This window comes from Nelusetta ayraudi, unplaced genomic scaffold (genome assembly GCF_046127955.1).
Source record: "Nelusetta ayraudi isolate G7.1 ecotype Tasmania unplaced genomic scaffold, CSIRO-AGI_Nayr_v1 ptg000168l, whole genome shotgun sequence".
Lineage (NCBI taxonomy): Eukaryota > Metazoa > Chordata > Actinopteri > Tetraodontiformes > Monacanthidae > Nelusetta > Nelusetta ayraudi.
This window is the reverse complement of record NW_027466218.1, coordinates 655,239-674,053: the sequence shown is the minus strand read 5'-3', so window position 1 is coordinate 674,053 and position 18,815 is coordinate 655,239. Positions and strand designations below refer to the sequence as shown.

General features: G+C 44.7%; 1 protein-coding gene across 1 annotated transcript; it reads right to left on the bottom strand.

Moving 5' to 3' along the window:
* Positions 1 to 8,272: 8,272 nt before the first annotated feature.
* LOC142880369 (keratin, type II cytoskeletal 8-like) lies at positions 8,273 to 12,006 on the bottom strand. The gene is made up of 9 exons (XM_076014236.1): positions 11,555 to 12,006; positions 10,370 to 10,578; positions 10,218 to 10,278; positions 10,032 to 10,127; positions 9,771 to 9,935; positions 9,551 to 9,676; positions 9,253 to 9,473; positions 9,108 to 9,160; positions 8,273 to 9,034 (listed from the first exon to the last, which is right to left on the bottom strand). The coding sequence occupies exons 1-9, from the start codon at positions 11,909 to 11,911 to the stop codon at positions 8,874 to 8,876; spliced, it is 1,449 nt and encodes a 482-aa protein (XP_075870351.1). The 5' UTR covers positions 11,912 to 12,006; the 3' UTR covers positions 8,273 to 8,873.
* Positions 12,007 to 18,815: the final 6,809 nt, after the last annotated feature.

Sequence of the window (18,815 nt, the reverse complement as noted above, 5' to 3'; positions counted from 1 at the left end):
ACCGGAGCACAGGTAAAGTGGCATGCTGTTTAGGCTGAGTGGACTTCCTCTCAAACTCTCTGTCCAGATTTGCGGACTTCTTCGTGGTGTCCACTGATGATGTAGAGGGCTGGTCTGGACAGAAAATGCCAGGGCTGAACTTTTGTCCCAGTCCACCCCTGCTTATATTTCTCCCCAGACTCCCATCAGCAGCCCTGCACATTTAATTACATCAGAAATACAGTATACATCTCCAGAACAAACCGGCCTATTTAGTCCTTTGCTTACAATCGCGTGTTGCTGTTAACCCGGGAATGAACGCTTTGAATTTAAGACATGAAATGTCATGAGTCACTAAAGGAAAAATGCAAAGCGCACTGACCGTGGACACACACACACACACAGATAATATAACACATTATCACATCTACCACACCTGTCCACCAGGTGTCCTCAGTGTTATTGTCTGCCGCTGCTTGCGTTTCATCTCCTGCCAATGCAGCTGTTGCACATCAGCGTTTGACCATAATTGCAGTTAACAGTGCCAAAATGATCTCTTCTATAATACAGATGATTAAAGGTAATCAACCTGTCATCTTCCCCACCCTAATGATTTCTTTTCCTTTTCCCGACACCTTAGTGAAGCCTCAAATACACACCTTACTCTGAGCGAACTGTTTGATTTGTTGGTAAGGTGGTAAACCACTTGCCACCTTGTTATTCACACGTTGCTGAGCCGTGTTTGGAGTCATGTCTTATTCTTGTTGCCGAGTGTTAATCATTCCGTCCGTGCTGGGCTGTGCTCACCTGTCGCTGCACCTCAAGCCAAGTGACATGCTTCATTTTCCCCTCCAGCAGTTTTCAATTTAGATTGCTCAGGCTACGGTGTTTGGTACGCTCATGGATGTTTTGAGTGACAGTGGCAGCGTTCGAGCCCCGCAGGTCTGGCTGAGGGTCATGAGCAGGGCTGTTATGATGGAAGCTGGCATCTCATTGGCCTTGCAAAAAAGAAATATCTCGCTGACGAATGTCTTTCCATTTTTCAGTTTTTAAGATACCAACTGGTAACTGGTTTTTGTAAAATTATTTTGTGTAGGGTTAAAATTGTGTCAAGGTGGATCAGGGAAATCTTTCAAGATTTGAGACTGCCTCCAACAAAAATTGCTGTCATTGTAAACGTTCAAAAGCTGAGTGAAAACCAAAACGACTTCCATTGTTTGAATAAATACTTGCGTAAACTTCACATTCATCTCCAACTCTTCAAAATCAAAAAGAATAGAAACGTCCAAGGTAAAATAAAAGGCGCTTTTTTAACGCTCTCTCAAACTGCTCTTCTGGTTAGTTTTTGGCTGTGCACGAAGTGGTGTTTATGGTGAAAGTAGCAATTGAAATGTTGCACAAAGTAGACATAGCAATAAAAGCTAAGGACTGCCTTTGTTTTCGAGTCTGCTGATGCCGTGAGACATTAGGGTTTGGCGAATCTGTGATGTTGTTTTGACTTCGCTTTTGCATGTTGTAGTTTGTTTGTGGGTGTTTGTTGAGCTCTCTGACATTGGGTCTTTGTGGTTCTGGTTAAAATAATCCACACGTTAGGTTGTGGAATGTTGCCACTCATCCTGAGGTCAGTCACTAAAATCTGAGGCGGTTAAATGGTGATTTTATTTTTTTTACTTCGGATTACAGTCAAGCTGTTTTTTGCCCCTGAACTGTGTTTGCAGCGGAACATTCGAATCACTGATTGGTTTTGTGCCATCTCCTCTGTATCTGTCAGAGCTCTTATGATGTGAGGGCCACGAGGAGGAGGTTTCACCCTCCGCTGCCATACAACAGGCCCACAGCAAGGAGGAGGGCAAAATGAGAGCCCAGAACAATTACCCATTCTTCCTCTTTGGGATATCTGTTACCTGATAAGGTCACTGTTCATTTGTCTCCTTAAACACCCCGTCGGCTGGCGGCCAGCGGGGGAAATTGTGCTGTTGTGGTCCGACACGGTGAGGAAGTGGACGGAGGGCGGCCGCCGGCTCGGCCCTAATGAACTGCGGGGCTGTTTTCATCAGCAGGTGCCAGGAGGAATCCTCCATCACCGCAGCGCGCTGCCTCGGCCCACAAGGGGCCTCCATTGTCAAGCGGTACCATTCAATCCAGCCAGCAGGAGAGGCGAGCTGATTGCCCGTGTTTTGTTGTGAGGTCTTGTTCGTGGTTATTGTGCCCGGAGGAGGAATTCATTAGAGGGAGGTGGTGAAATTCATTTCAGGTGACAAATGACAGCAGGGGGGGCAACACTTCCAGATTACCTGCTTGAAAGTTTAACTGGACAGCGTAGGATGCTGGATTTACACGTGCAATATTGCTCAAAACGTTCTTGAGAAGCGTTTCAGAACGACGATATTGTGTGCTGCTGAAAGTGTTGATCAAAAACTTTCTCCTTGTGATGTCACAAAAGGCAGGGATACCTCACCCCAGAATAGCAATTGCAGGATTGGTATCATAAAAGGCAGGCTGTGTTTGTTCAATCATCTGTGATGAAATAAGGTGTTATGCCCTTAGGATCCTATAGGGGGCAATGGGAAGCTTTTTTCTAAGGCGTCACATTACCCAATATAACTTTCCCAGCGTCTCACAACAATGACGTATTTATCAAGGAATAGAATTCATCAAGGAATAATGGCCGCACCCTGTGCCAGGTGTTGCTTTTGCCGTGTTTTTGTGTAGAAGGTCAAAGCATGGCCCGCAGTTCCCGACCTGTGATGCGCTGACGCTTTCACACTGAAAAGTTGCCCAGGGCTTTAAAAGGTACAACTAAAAGAATTTGATTTAGCCACCGAATGCCGCTTCTCAACTTTCCCTCCACTTTTTCTGCCCACTCAGCTTCTGAGGTGTGCTGCAGCGACTGCTTGCTGCTCTCGCTGTCAATAGAAACTTTCATGCAATTGATGCCAAAGTCAAAGGCACCAATCAGCATCAGCAGCCGTCATCGATCTGTCTGATAATGAGTCCAAAGAGTCGATCTAAGTGAGGTCCCCAAGACGCAACACATCAATAAACACTTCTTCCAGAAAACTTTCCAGCGCGCTGCCGCCAGGCACATCACTGACGGCAGTTTAAACAATAAACACTATTTAAAGGTTTAAACCTTGTCAAGGCTTTAATCACTGCTGCCAGGCCTGTTATTCACCGAGCTTCGCTCTACGCTTTGATACGAACGCATGACATACAAGTCGACAAATGCTTCTTTCATAATTTACTTCATAATTTGCGCTTATGTTGTTCTTGATGTTGCTCGTATCACAGCAAAGAGCTAAATTTTAAAAAATTGAGCGGGGCTGGGGGGTGGGTTGGGGTTGGAACCGAACACTGAGAGATAATGGACCTGTCAGCAGACATTACAGCTGTCTGCTTTCATTACCATCCCAGCTTCAGGGACGAGCCCACACAGGGGGGAAATGTCAAATTTAGACTTGTGTCAATAAATGGATAAAATATTGTATTTACATATTTTTATATGAGATTTACAGCATTCAGGAAGCTGACTAAAACTTTTAATTAGTCATTTTTCCCAAATCAATATGGAAAACTACATTCAAAGCCCAACCTCGGGGGTTGGGGTTTATTCAAAAAGGGGAGACAAATTCTTTATCAGCATCAACCTCACAAGGCAGCTTAACCGTTTCCAGGTCCGGTGTGAATTCTGGCACATCCATTGTGGAAAACCCCAGACTCTGTGGTGATATGCCAGAAGATTCTAGAACCAATCAGCATCCTGGCAGAGAGCCAAAGAGGTGGGAGCTAGATACCTCAATGTGCTAATCTTTAAAATGTAAAAAAAATAAATAAAAAAAATCCAAAAACATGAATGACGTTGGCTTATTTGAGATTTTTCAGATTTGTTAGTGTGGTGTATGAAATCTACTGCACCATGCGAGCTTGTTTTTCTCTATGAAACAATTGGGTCGTCCATCCAGCCGTCACTCCGGCCGTTGTCTTCCGCATGAGATCAGCGGGCCCACCGCCGTGTCACTGCAAGCGCAAGTTATGGCAACACGAGTGCCCGCCCTCCGATCAATCACATCTACTAAAGTCACAATTAAACACGGCCGCGGGTTCGCGGGAGGCGTGGCCACGCAGGTCGCGGCAGGCCTTCTTCTGCTGGCGCCTTGTACAGCTGCTGCCCTGTTTGCTCAGCGCTGCTCGCTGGTCGGGAAGAATTTGGTTCACGGAGTTTTAAAATTAGCCTGGGGCATTCATCATTTCCCCTCCGGCTGAAAGGGTTGGTGTCAGAACCCTGGCGCAGGTCATCTGTCTCCTGCAGTCTGCCCGTCCCATCCTGCCTCGGCCGACCATCGCTCACACGCACAGCCGGGAAATATTATTGGATGACTCAAAGGCAAACAGTCATGTGGGGCGCACTCTATAGGAAAACCCAGACTCAATCTGACAGAGGAAGACAACGCCCCCAAAAATAACCAACATGAATAAGGGAATAATCCTGTCGTCGACACGGCGGAGATCTTATAGGGCGTCTAAAATAAGCCTGTGTCATTTGTCTTTTTTTTCCTCGGCTGACATCGGGATAAATCTCCCTCCTGTTCGGGAGCTTGAGAACACTGAGCAAATCGAGAGCGCCAAGCTGCAGGGCTCCGACCTGGAGTGTTTGCACAAGTCAGTCTGCCAGCCAGTCTGCTATCAAAAAGACAGCGGTTTGTTAATCAGGTGGCACACATAGCTGGTTTCACAGCCTTAAGAGACAATAAAGCAAGCCACCTGGTCTAAGAGCAGCTGCCTTTGAGAGTCACATCACTGGCAGTGGTCCTCCTCACTTCCTGCCCCAGACGGCCCCTCCAGCTCATGCTAGCCACTGACTCTCTGTAGATCCTCATCATTTCTTTCCATGTCATTTGAGTCATGGCAGAGTTACTGCGATTCTGTTAATAACGACCTCCAAATGACTCAAACTATTTTGAGGCCAAGTAGCATTAAAAAAAAAGTACATACATACACACTAAATGTGTGCATGTATTACTTTTAACAGTATTATTACTCACTGTTATTTCTTATTATAATCTTATGTTTCTTATTAAAAGTTCATCTGAGTGTTTTTAAAGTTCTCACATTATGCCGAATATTCAGTTATTTGTGATGTCACAAGGGGACACTGGCATCCCTCCCACATTATTGACCACACCCCCAGCCAATGGTTGTTCCCACCCTCTGTGTCCAACTCGTGCCTGCCCTTTTTTACCCTCAAATAAATATTCTATTTTCCGTTGAGTCATTCAGCAGTTATACACCTTTTATGTTGAGTGGCTTTTCAACCTCCTGTTAGTGCAATCTCGCTCTAGCTAAAGTCATTTGACTCTGTTTAGTTTTACATGTTTGTATAATATATGCTGTATGTATGTTAAAGTGTGTTGGTTTTCTATAGTGTCACGTTAATGCATGTCACCTCAGGAAACATGCTTACAGCATGTCCGTGCCCCGGTGGGGATCCCCCACAAAAGTTTTGCAATTTTGAAATTTTGAGTATATTTAGAAAAAAGGGATTATCTTAAGTTTTCTGCAAACATTGACATCCTGGTGCAACCGTCTTCATGCTCATGGAATTAAAGTAGTTCATGTTTAAAACTTGCTTACAAGCACGAACAGACGCACCTTACCTTTCACTTGTCGTGATTGCCTTCATTATTACTCTTTATTATTAATTTACATCCATTTTACAATACCAATACTGTCCTTGTCTTGAGAGATAGTCATCATAACATCTCTTTATCTTTGTGAGGACTTCCAATTACTGATGCCCAACCCCTGTCTTATTAATAACTTGCCTTTAAATGAAAGTATTCACCCTAATATTTGATGAAAAGTCATGAGGACCAGCAGAAATGTCTTTGACGCGCACACACTCGCACAGGCGGCGCCACACACACACACACCACATTCCGACCTGACAAAGACACCAAGTGATTTGACCCTTACCTACTCCTCATGCGGCACGCCGCTCATCGTTGGTCCCTATTGTGGCCACTGATATTCACCGCCATCGATCGGGTTGTCGGGGGTTTGTAGAAGGTGTAATGTTTATCGATCGCTACGCCCGGCTCGGGGGTTAAGGAGAAGGTCAATCTTTTCACTCGCTGCCAAGGATTTCAACCACTGCTGTGGCTGCACGGCGCTCAATCAATAGCTCATTATTGTTCCTCTTCACGCAGCACTGAGGGCAAAGAAAACAAAGGTAATTTTCCAAGGGAGGAATCAGCTTGCTAATTAACTTTTCCACTCGGTGGAAAGATTGAGATGTTTTGGGTCAGACGGGTTCTGTTCTCAACAAAAGCATTAGTATAAAATATATAAAAATTTAAAATCCTCCTCTTTGAATTTGAGCCATGAGACGGAAAACTGCATTAATTGACATCGAAGTTTATATTTAATGAGTCAGGACTGAGTGAATATAGTTTCTGCAGCTGTGTATTATAGAATATTAAAAAACAAATACTACATATGGATCAGTTGCATATATGCTTTGCCTGTTTTCTGAAGCATTGTTAAAACACGCTGTATGTACTTCAGCAGTTTTTATATAATATGTGACAGCTTTAATCATATGCACGAGCTGGAAATCACACATGGTTATTATGCTCCAGGGAGGTTTATTTTATATTTATATTTTTTTTGCACATTTACGATCATAATAAGCTTACTGGTGGAATTGGTGTGTGAATTTTGAGTCTAAATGAATCAAAAATGAAGCAATGTTGACCTCTTGTGTGGTATTTTCAGTGTCTGGCAGATTCAGTTTAGTGGAGACGCTCTGAATAACAACACCAATACCAGTGCTTCATTTTATATGACCAGTTTCCTTCTTTATAAACGGTAGACAGACAGCTACCAGCAGCACAGAGTGCCAAAATACATTAAATAATGAATGAAAGCATCAGCCACAGGATTTGTGATGACAGGAGTCATTTCCCCTTTATAAGACACACCCAGCCGCCACTGCCAGCATGGTGTTGTAACCGGTTATGTGGGAACTTGAATAGCTGCCGCTGTTGTTGCTGCTGCTGCTGCTGCAGAGTTTGACATTTGGCGTGTGCACAAGCACAGGTAGTTTTATTCAACCTGGAACCAAGTTTAACAGTCATGCCAGCAACTTTAGCCTGAGGTTAACAGGCAAAGAGTGATTTTTTTTATTATTTGTAGCCAACTAAAACTGTTGAAACATACAAAAGAATATATATGCTGCTGTCTGGCAATAAAAGACCAAATGAAAAATGTTCATCTTAATTATAATAAACCTTCCCAAGTTGATAAACATGATAAATGGGCCACATGACTTTCTAACCCCAGTCGAATTATTAATAGTTTATTTCTCTCCGGCACAACTTGAAACCTTTGAAATGGTTGCAACATGGGCTGAGCACAAAAAAAATTCAATGGCATTTACATGTAGAACACATCATGCGGTATTCCTTAATCACAACAAAGGGATTCATCAGGAAGTGGGGATGTATATGGGCCGAGCCGAATGGTGTCAGCCAAATAAGAACTTTTCAAATAGCTCAACCCCCCTTTCAACCACCTCATCCTGCCCCCACCGACGAAAAAGGTCATCAGCTTCTAATTATCCATACTTATTGCTTCTTATAATCTGCAAGTCAGAATTTGAAACAATTTAACGTATAAATGACAAATCTAAGGCCCTGCTGTGTTGCATCTCGTCCTGCTGTAAGAAGGAAGATGTCCAAGTTGACCAGACTGATCATGATAAGGAATTAGACAGGCACTAAGACAGAACTTTGCCTGGCATTATGCACGGCTATTTCCTGCCGTTGCCTCCCTGTCAAATTAAATATGATTGGCGGTAATTATGATATTTTGAAAAAAAGAAAAAAAAGTCTAGTCAAAAGTCTTTGGATTCTTGGGAATCTTCATGAACAGTTTAACTGTAGTATACATGTGTAGAATCCTTGATTAAAACCATAGCTAAAGGACAGTCTGTTTTTGTTTTAGTTAAATAAAATTGTAATTTATAGTAATACTAGATGAAAAACAAACTTTTTTGTTTTGATTTCGTCCTGCTTGTTATATTTTGCTGATCTGAAATCTTTGCAAGTCATTTATTGTTCTCTCCTCTCAGAATGCTGTGGCGGCATTGCTGCTGAATGGCAGCACCAGGAAAAGTGGCACAGCACTGCCCTCATGTGCGAGCAAACGGTCAAAGCCAGGCTTTGATCAAGCACATTAAACAAAAAATAAACAAAAAATAAAATAAAAATTAAAGGGTCACAGGCAAGAGAGCTTTAATTTTCAGATTTGTTTTATTCACTGTAGCATCCATCAGACATGGCTCAGAACGCTTTTACAAAACAAATCAGGTTTCAACAAGATTATTTTTTCTTCCCAAAGAAAAAGGTGAAACTTTGCAAGAAAACATTTAACAGAGGTTCAAGAAGAGGTGACAGGTTTGGCAATTGTCTTCCTCTCGTACAGGCACCGGCATCTGCAGAAAACAACCGACTGGCTCTTTTGTCTGAGGTTTGTCGGTGCCCTACAATACAAGATCTATTAGCTGTTTTCACCGCTTAGTTTTAGCGCTTAATCTTTTTTCCCTGTTGGTCATACTGCTTGGATTGAGCACAGTATTGGCACAGTAAGTAAGAAAAACAACATTCACCTTGCTTACTGACTTGGCACTTGCGTGTTTTGTGGCCACTTTCCTTTCAGAAACTTCTAAATCTGATTTAGATTTTTTTTTCTTTTCTTTTTTTTCTTTAAATTTCATTTTTGGCATCTTCAGCTCTCCTCTCGGACACTTTGAGTTTTGCACAGCACCATGAAAGGGTTCAAATTCAAATCAAATTTAAGAGTTTCTGAAGGGAACAAAGGGGCGGCACTCCTTCTTAAAGGCCTTTCCTCATGGAGCTTGATGTGACTATGGACTTGGTGATGGTGCTACTGCCACCGCCGTAACTGAGGCCGGAGCCGTAGCCGGAGCTGCCGCCGTAGCCGGAGCTGCTGCTGTAGCCGTAGCCGCCGCCGCCGCCGCTGGACTGAAGGGATCCTGGAACAGAGGAGAAATATTAAGTCATCCGTCCCTGTGCCTTTCACAGCAAATATTCAGCTGTGACACTTACCTCCAGAGGACTGCTGCACGTGGATGGTGGCGGTGGCGCCCCCACTGGCCAGTCTGTTGGCAAAAGGAAGGAAAAGTCAGTGCTTGATTCTGAAGCTGAAGCGGTCACAAAAGAATTGCAATTGAAGTGGTCGCGCTTGTCCCACCTGCTCTCCTCTCCTTCCAACAGCTTCCTGTAGGTGGCGATCTCGATGTCCAGGGCCAGCTTCACGTTCATCAGCTCCTGGTACTCGCGCACCTGGCGGGCCATGTCCTGCTTGGCTCTCTGCAGAGCCTCCTCCAGGTCCTTGATGCGGAGCTTGGCGTCCTTGACAGCCATCTCGCCGCGCTCCTCAGCCTCGGCAATCTGGGCCTCCAAGCTGACCCTCTGTCGGACACACCATCAGAGACTGTTGGGATTTTTCTCTAACGGGCAACTTAGTGGCTTCTAGTATTGGGACTCACCTGTGCCTTGACTGCCTCGATCTCGTTCTGGAGACGTGCGATCATGCGGTTCAGCTCTGCAATCTCAGTCTTGGTCGAGCGCAGGTCCTCGCCGTACTGGCCAGCTGAGGACTGCATCTCCTCGTACTGTGGTTAGAAAAAAAGCATTTACAATTCTGGCAAAAATGATCTTGAATGTGACCTTAATTGCTGGATAATCACCAGTCTCGCTTTGGCTCACCTTCTGTTTGTACCAGGTCTCGGCCTCAGCCTTGCTCTTGTTGGCGATGTCCTCGTACTGAGAGCGGACCTCAGCCACGATGCTGTCCATGTCCAGGTTGCGGCTGTTGTCCATCTCCACAATGACGGAAGTGTCCTTGATCTGGCCCTGCAGCTCACGCAGCTCCTGCGAAGTTTCAATGTGGGGAGAAATGTCGTTTTAGCTTATGCAGAGTGATCAGGAGCTTGAGCTGACAATTGACTGAGTACTGGAGATACGTACAGCCTCGTAGACGGCCCGGAGGAAGTTGATCTCATCCTGAAGAGCATCGGCTCTGGCCTCCAGCTCCACTTTGTTCATGTAGGCAGCATCAACATCCTGGAAAAAGAATCATGCATCATGCACAATGCATGGAAACATTGACAGCTTTCCATTGTATCATGACTAAGTCTTTCCATGTTTTCTTACCTTCTTCAGGAGCACAAACTCGTTCTCTGCAGCTGCACGCTTGTTGATCTCATCCTCGTACCTGTTGGCACACAAGGGATCTCTCAGCTTGCTGCCATGAATTTCAGATTGAGGTGGGGGGAAAAAAAGCCAGTGACCGTGTGAACACTCACTTCTTCTTGAAGTCCTCGACCAGGCCCTGCATGTTCCTCAGTTCTCCCTCCAGCTTGACCTTCTCGTTGCCCAGGCCATCGAGTTGTCTGCGCAGGTTGGCGATGTAGGCCTCAAACATGCCCTCGATGTTGGAGCGGGTGGTAGTCTGGTCCTGGAGGAGGCTCCATTTGGTCTCCAGCATCTTGTTCTGCTGTTCCAGGAAGCGGACCTGTGGAAAAACAAAATCCCAAAAGGAATTGTTATTGTCAATAGAATGGAATTGTATTTTAGCTTTGTGGATGTTGGTGGAGGGTGTCATTTGGGTTTCAAACAGCCGCACCTCAACCGACTGGCTACATATTTAAATAGCCACACCCTAAGCAACTCTAAGTCATGCCAGTTGAGAAAGCGAATTTGCGAAGTTTGCAAAAATGTGCTTTTGAAAGTAAGATTATTCTTTAGTTTTTATCAAGAACGCTTCCTATTCTCCATTCTTTTATTAACGAGTGTATGACATGGCTTAACCTGCTTTTCAATAATTTACCATTTGTCTGGCTATGAGTCATCGTGGACCTTTAAAGGCAACTCAGTCAGTCCAGTCATAAAAAAACTAGGTGTGGCAGATAAACCACAAGAGACAAAGCAGCCAAGTAACACCGGATCTCGGCTTTTGTTTTGTGAGACAACTGATAGCGTTTAAATATTTCCCTGAGCATGAAAAAATAGATAAAATACATCTAAATTACTTCAGTATATGCAAGGCAAAACTTTATTTAGCGCCCAGAGCTAAACTTTTTTTCTTTTACATCGCACCAGATAGTATGTGCAATGTCCAAATGACAGACTTTGGACTCTGGGCATAGTGCATGAGATCCCCATTTCCTCTCGGTGAGGCATGGGCGAGTCCAGTTCCACACCCATGTTTGGATAATGGGCTGAGAGAGGCCACGCAGACCTGGTGGGACCAGGTAGATCTCAGAAAGCTAAAAATCACACCAGAAATTAGGTGGATTTTCAAAAGCTTCTCTGCCCCCAGAATATATAACTCATTCATGTTTATTACGTCACAGAGATAAGAACAGCAGCTGTCATGCTTTGTCAGCACCGGCTGCAACAAGAACACACTTAGTGTGCGCACACAGCATCATGGGACTTTCAGGCTGGAGAGGTAGTTGGAAGCTGGTAAAGGGGACAGGGAGCCCTACCTTGTCAATGAAGGAGGCGAAGCGGTTGTTCAGTGTCTTGATCTGCTCCTTCTCCTGGGTGCGGACGGTCTGGATGGTGGGGTCAATCTCCAGGTTCAGGGGGGCCAGCAGGCTCCTGTTGACCGTCACTGCTGTGATGGGTGCAGCCATAACCTGGCCACCGCCGGCGCCATAGGAGGAGCTGCTGCTGAATCCGTAGCCGCCGCCACCGCCACCCATGCTCATTCCGGCACCGAAGCTACCTCCCATGGCAGAGCCAGAGCCATAACCAAAGCTGGATCTTTGAGAGAAGGCAGGTGCAGCAGACCTCCTGGTGCTGCTGGACGTTGAGACGGAGTAAGCCCTTCTGCTGGCCATGTTTGCCGAGGTAAAGGTTGGTAGCTCTGAACTGAGGAGAACTGAAGATGTAAAGGCTTCAAGAGGAGTGCCAAATCCCTCTGAGTGTCTGACTGTGAGCGCTGCCTGCTTTTATGTCCAAGCTGAGGCAAGGGGGAGGGTCTTTCCCCGCCTCCCCAACCTGTACTCTCACTTTTAGCGTCCGCCTCAGGCCAAGGGCTCTGAATGACAGGAGTGGCCCATCCAGTAAAACAGGTAGGGAGAGAATGTCAGCAGATAAGCTGCGACACACCCTGCACTGGGGCAGCAGGCAGGCAGGCAGGGAGGGAGGGAGAGAAAAAGGAGTGAAGTGAAAATGCCATTAGGCCGAGGAGAAAGGGCCTCTGTTTGGGCGGCACATTTCGTGTTCACAGGCTAGCGAAACCAACACCAGCTTGGTGGCTAAACAGGAACTGGGGTAGAAAGGCGGAGAGTTCCAAAGGAAAGTTTCAGGCCTTAATGTGCTTTTCTCACAAAGTCGTCCACATTGTGAGTCCTGCAGACAGTTTGGGTGGTTCCAAAGAAGCTCATCAATCTTGAACCTCAGAAATGATATCAGGTTGCACTGATAGCGTCCACATATGCTGACGGTTTGCTTGGGTTAATTATGAATTCAGAACACATGTTCAAACATTTTCCCAGGCACCCTTTTCTCACAAGGGTGTCCGTCTGATTTTCACAACCTGTAACACTTCGTAAGCAATTATAGCTTTTGCTGTTTTGCTCGCTGTAAATGAGTGCTTGGCTTGGCTCAGGGCTAGGCTAATGCCATCAGTTAGAAATGATCCCTGGGTAAGGTTAGTGCCCCTGAGGGAACAATTTGAAAGGCACAAACTCGGCGGATTAGGTTAGATAGACCTTTACAAAGAGGGAATCACTTTGTTGCTGCAGTAAGCAGTAGTAAGAAATAAAAATTTAAAAAATGAATTAAAAAAAAAACCCTGAGATAGATAGATAGATAGATAGATATTCTGGTGTGTGTGTGTGTGTGTGTGTGTGTGTGTGTGTGTGTGTGTGTGTGTGTGTGTGTGTTCGTCGGTCAGTCCACAATGAAAAGTGAAGACTTGTGTTTTGTTTGTGCAAACATAATTTGTCTTTTTCATCTTGCTGTTTTGTTGGCCTGCTGATGAAGAGCTAAGTTGCAGTAGAACAGGAAAGGTCTGCTGTTTCACCATATTTCAGGAGTATTTGTTCTCCATTGCCAAATTTTTAGACACCTTCCATTCAACAAGTGCCGACTTTGGGTCAAAAAGTTAGCTGTTAGCTTGCTGTCGCCGGGCCCGTCTTTGTCCTGACAACAGTATTGTATGTGAATGAGCTGTGACATCTGAAGGCTGTTCCCTGGTGAAACAGTGAAACACACCGCTCTGTGTTTCATCCCTCTGCAGCTCTGGCACAGGGCAGGCCCGCATTCTTCCCCGTTCTTCCCAAACTTTTCACATGCACATGCCTTTAATTTCTACCATGGTGTGGAACTTTAAACGCACGTCCCTGCTGCCCCCTCGCTATTTGGGGAGAATTTATGTGCTACTTTCGCTTCATGCGAACTCTGAATGGAGGGTGGCGCTTTGCGGGTGTCTAACTGCTTGCGTGACCTTTTGCTTGCCAAAAAACATACGCAAGTTTCTCTTTAACTGCTTCGCGTGTTGTGCCAGATTTAACACTAATATATCACGCACGTATTTCACTGCCTTATCAATCAAATAAATCGGCACCAAGCTGATAGTGATGGGCCAAAGGGTAAGGGCCTGACAAGACAAGCAACCGGGAGGCTCTTTATTTAGGTATTGTGGGGTTTTTTTCCCCCCCGGTACTCTAAAATGTCAATGGTTCAGGTAAAACTTTGCTCATGACATTTTATTTAACTTTTTAGAACGTGAACCCTTCACTGAAGCAGCCCCGAGGAAAAAAGGGCCAACACAGCATAGTTTCTATGTAGCTCTGCCTGTGCATGTCTGAAATGTCGTCTGTCATGGCAGTCAAAGCTCATGCCTGGTCAGGTTCGGATCTTCTGAAGCAACTTAATATCCCTATAGGTCGATTGGCCGTGCGCACAGTTTTGTCAATGCAAGCCGGGGCAAAGTTACGCTTGACGCTGTAAACATTTGTATGGTGTCTGCTGCAATTACAATGGCTGAGGACTGAGTGTGTTTTGGAAAAAGCTCATTTACGGTCGTCTTTTTTGCAGCATTCCTAGCGATGTGATAACAGTGGAATAATAAATGCAATAGTAACAAAGATTAGATGGAGGACTTTTAAGGGACAAAACACCAAGGAAGCCCTTTTAAAAGAGCGTTGCTGAAAGTGCCACAGAAAGCGCCTCTCGTATGTCCCACTCACTGCTGTTCTGCGAGTCACTGAATGCGTTACCCTGCTGCATTTGTTGGATGCTGACTAGTAAAGCAATTTCGTTGGAATCTCTCCTCAGTAATAAATGTTCCGAGGAACTTCAAAAGAGAACGAGCAAAACTCGAAAGCTCTCGTTGCCATCTGAATGTGAAAACCACTGTACGTGGTTGCGTGCCAACAACCTGCTCATCAGAGTCTTGTGTGTGTGTGTGTGTGTGTGTTGCACCTCCGAATGCCTCACTGAAATTAAAAATGTTAGCAGGGATGCCACTAAGCACTAACTGGAGTTGTTAAAATAAACCGGTCTCAGTAGGGTTTTTTTGTTTTTGTGGCATGTGCAGTGTGCACAGGACAGGGTGTGTGTGAATGCTTCACATGCTTAATGTATGGTCTATGAAATGCATGGAATGCACAGTTTTGCCATAGCACATAGTGATTGAATGGAATCCCTTTAAAATGATGTCCTCTTTTTGCACGATTAGATAGATAGATAGACTTTATTGATTAAGCTTAAAGTAGAGAGTCCTCACTTTGGAGATATGCAGACACACACACACACACACACACACACACACACACACACACACACACACACACGCATGTTTGTCTTTCTTAATGAGGACTTACTATATTGGACATCCATTGCTGTTCCATTCTTTTGTGCAACATGACCAACGCCTTGACTCATTGTCAGTTGATATTTTGCCAGAGGAACGCTCACTGGTGAATAAAAAACACAGTTTTGCACTCACATCTGCAAAAGAACACACACACTCTCTCTTTCTCTCTTTCTCTCTCTCACACACACACACACACACACACACACGTCTTCCTTTCGGCACTGGTCAGCAGCACAACCACCAATAAGTGCATTCTGAACCTTTTGTCATTTTAATGTATGAGCTGCAACTAATTCAAAGTTACTTGAGGCCCTTTGGAGTGAAAGCCTGGCCTGGAGTTTTACTGCACAATAGCTTCTAATGCCGTTCTGCCATTAAATTTCCTTGACAGAGACACACCTTTTTTTCAGTCACTTGAAAAATTCTGTGTTTTTAGAGTGCAGAATGAATGGAATGTAGGTGTTGCTTTAATTGTTGTGTGCTTTCTTAACTCCCTCCAAAGGCTGTAAGTGGATGTTTCACTTACAAATTGCACCAGTCCAGCGTTGAAAGGACTGTCTGGTGCTCCAGGGACTGTGCTCTTCTGCCTCCAGGGGACACTGGAACCTGTTGAGTCGCACCATGACTCCAGGCAATTCGTTATTTTTCTTTTTTTCCGTCCTGTCCAAATGCACTCGTTGCCCTGGTAATGCATGAAAATGCAACATTCGTCACAGTTTGAAATGAAAAGGTTTTATCATCACAGGAGTGGTCATTGATCCCTATCTCCCTCTTCTTATGCAGAAGCGAAGCACAACATGTCTGGTTGCGATTTTATATTTGCCAATTGCATTGTCAGCACAGGGTTTAGACTGTCGATCCAACTCACTCACATATCTGATGTGCATCATCTCTGGGTGGAGTGCACTCTTTCCAAAAAACAAAAAGAAATGAGTCGTGAAAAGGTGGAGAGTCTCAAACATTACGAGACGCTGACTCTGAGCGTTGACGGGAAAACAAATCGGAAAGACTTTAATTGCGCGCTGCTCTTCATCCCACATCATCTCACATTCACTTTTAACACATACGATCTTGGTATATGTGAGTGGACATGTCGTTGACGTCCAACTGACGAGCAGTCATTCTGCTTCTTCTGCCACAGTGAGTACGGGATGGTAATCCCGCTAAATACCTGCGGAATGCCGCTTTGAATCCTATCTGTGACCTTTCGCTGGAGGAAGACTTGGTTATTGCACAGAAGTGCGGTGGCAAGCCAGCTGAAGGCCTTTGCTCTAATCCAAGGTAGAAGGATGTCACTCACATGTTATCAGGCTTTCCTGAATGGCTGGTCGGCAACACATTGAACGCTGGAACATTGTCAGTGGCAAATGTAAGTTTGGGTTTCTTTAGTTAGTTGAATCTTGAAAAGGAGGAACAGCAAAAAAGAGAAAAGTGAGCTCAATGTGTAAAGTGGGTCGTGCTAAAATAAATCTACGTTGAAGATGTGCCAGTTCTACTGATCTTTACCTGTCTTTCATGCAAGAGACAAACAAAAAACAGTCAAACTGACAAACAAATGTCATGAAATGCATGAATTCATTTCAGAGTCAATTAATCACATTATTTACCTGCTATATGTTAATAATCAAAAATGTTATCTATGCATTATTATACAAACCAATGATGGCAGTCATTGTGACGCACCTCTGTGCTACATTTTCGAAACTTCAACATCAAACTTCTTTTGCATCCAGACCTTCAATCAGGCCAGTCAATGACCATATGAGGTAAAGAGGAAGCACCGGAATGCTGTGGACACATAAACACACACCCTCTCCCTGTCCTCACAGAGTCCGTGGGTGTGATTGTTGCCATCACCAGGGAGCGTTGCTATGCTGCATTTTGATCTGGGTTTTACAGTCTCAACACCTGCACCGGGGGGGGACACACCCTTCAAATACAGCAGCCGCAAGTCATGCATGATCTTATCTACGGGAAGGCCAAGTAAAAGGGTGTGTGTTTTCTTTTCTTTTCTTTTGTGTTTTGTTTTGTTTTGTTTTTTAACACAAAAATGAGCTTCTTATATAAGTTGATCAGTGTGTACAACCAAGTACGCGCTGAAGCAGACGTCAACAGCTGGCTTGCATGCTAGCAACATGAGTTTAAAGTGTCAGCATGAGATATTACTTTACAATGCTGGACTTTGGCACTTTGGCTACAGTCACACACACAGACACTACACTACACTACACCACTGTTACATGAAGCTGGGAACCTTGGCTCAGACGGAGTCAATGACTCAGAGTTTGCTGGAATGGTGGATGATTTCGCCACCGATAGGGCTGAGCAACGGATCCAAATATTTGCAGCTTGCCAGGTTGTAAGCGTGTGATAACACCTGCTCTTGGAATGAGGTCACACGTAGTAACACGGCGTTTCTCCCTGTGCAGCACCAAGGCTCCAGTCGTCCCTGTCCTCCATGTGATTGTAAGGGGATTTGTTGTGATCTGTGTCATTTTTAAAGATTAGCGACAGAATGCAAACACTCGGCTTCGTTTTTGCCTTCTAGTTTGTCAGGCTGGATTAAAGCAGCGTGCTTGCGCTTGTGTGTGCGTTTGATACAAATCCACTTTTATCCAAGCTGGAAAAAAAAAACCTTAGCCTTTGCCAAGATCTTTGTGAAGATATATTTAAGGTTAATTAATACTCTCTATGCCCTCATCTTCACTATTGTAAAACATCTTTTTTTCAGTCTGGAAACCTTTATTCTTTTAACCACAAGTGCTTCCACATTCCAAATCAGTCCCGCTAGAATTTATTTTGCTTTTTTGGAAACCTTGTGTCTCTACATTTGGTGTCATGAAGTTGTTAGATAACTGCGACATGCTACGTGGGACACTTCCTTGGTGCTTTTGAGACAAAGAACTGTCATATGTTATGCAGCTGAGCCATCAACGCATGGGGGAACTTGTCCAAGCAGGTCTGCATAGGAAAAAAACATTCCTCGCAAAGCACTCCCACCGAACACATCCACCCACCCGCCTATCCAGTCACAGACTCACAGGGTTTAACGGCGACCAATCGGCTAAGGGAGTCACAGTTTTTGTGGCTTTTTGTTTCTCGATCAGCCCGCACATTTTATTGGACTTTTCATCAGGGCATTAATATGGTTGCCATATGTTTACTCAGGCAACTGAGCTATGGCGCCCGCCCACAATCCAAGTCATAACCAGGTGTGGCTGCACAGTCATTGGGTGAAAGGCACATATATAGAGTGAAAATGTCAACCTATCTGTCTATCATCTATCCATCTATCTATCTATCTATCTATCTATCTATCTGCCTATCTGTCTATCTATCAATCTAACCTAATAGTCAAACATTTGTAGGTTGAACAAAAGACCAAATTCTTAATTGAATAGAACACTTCCTAGAACACGCCGTGGCAGACGTGATACACAGTAATCTAACGTTGTCTAGCAACCCTCTGTGTGTGTGGGTGTGTGTCTATGTGTCTGCGTCTGTCTGTGTGTGTGTGTGTGTGTGTAAAATAGCTGGGTGCGGGTGACACTTGGCATGTGTGAAATGTGGCATTTGGCTACAATGAGAATATCAAAACAAAAATAATGTCTTGCAGTCCAAAAGCTACAGAGCAACACTGAAAGAGGGGGCATAAAAATGAGATGCAGCCCCGGTGACTGGTTGCCTCATAAAAGCATGTTGGCCGTGTCTGAACAAGTGACAGAAAAGCGATAACATGCCATCAAAGCACATCACCCTTTTGGCCTTGCCAGACGGGATGGGTGTGGTCAACTTTTCTACGTAGAAAATGATTAACTTGGACAGTGAAGCTGGCAGCCGACGCAGAGTTTTCTGCCACTTTGGAAACTTCCGGCGACTCGTCATTCAACCATGGGAACTAAAAGGGAGCTTGGAAG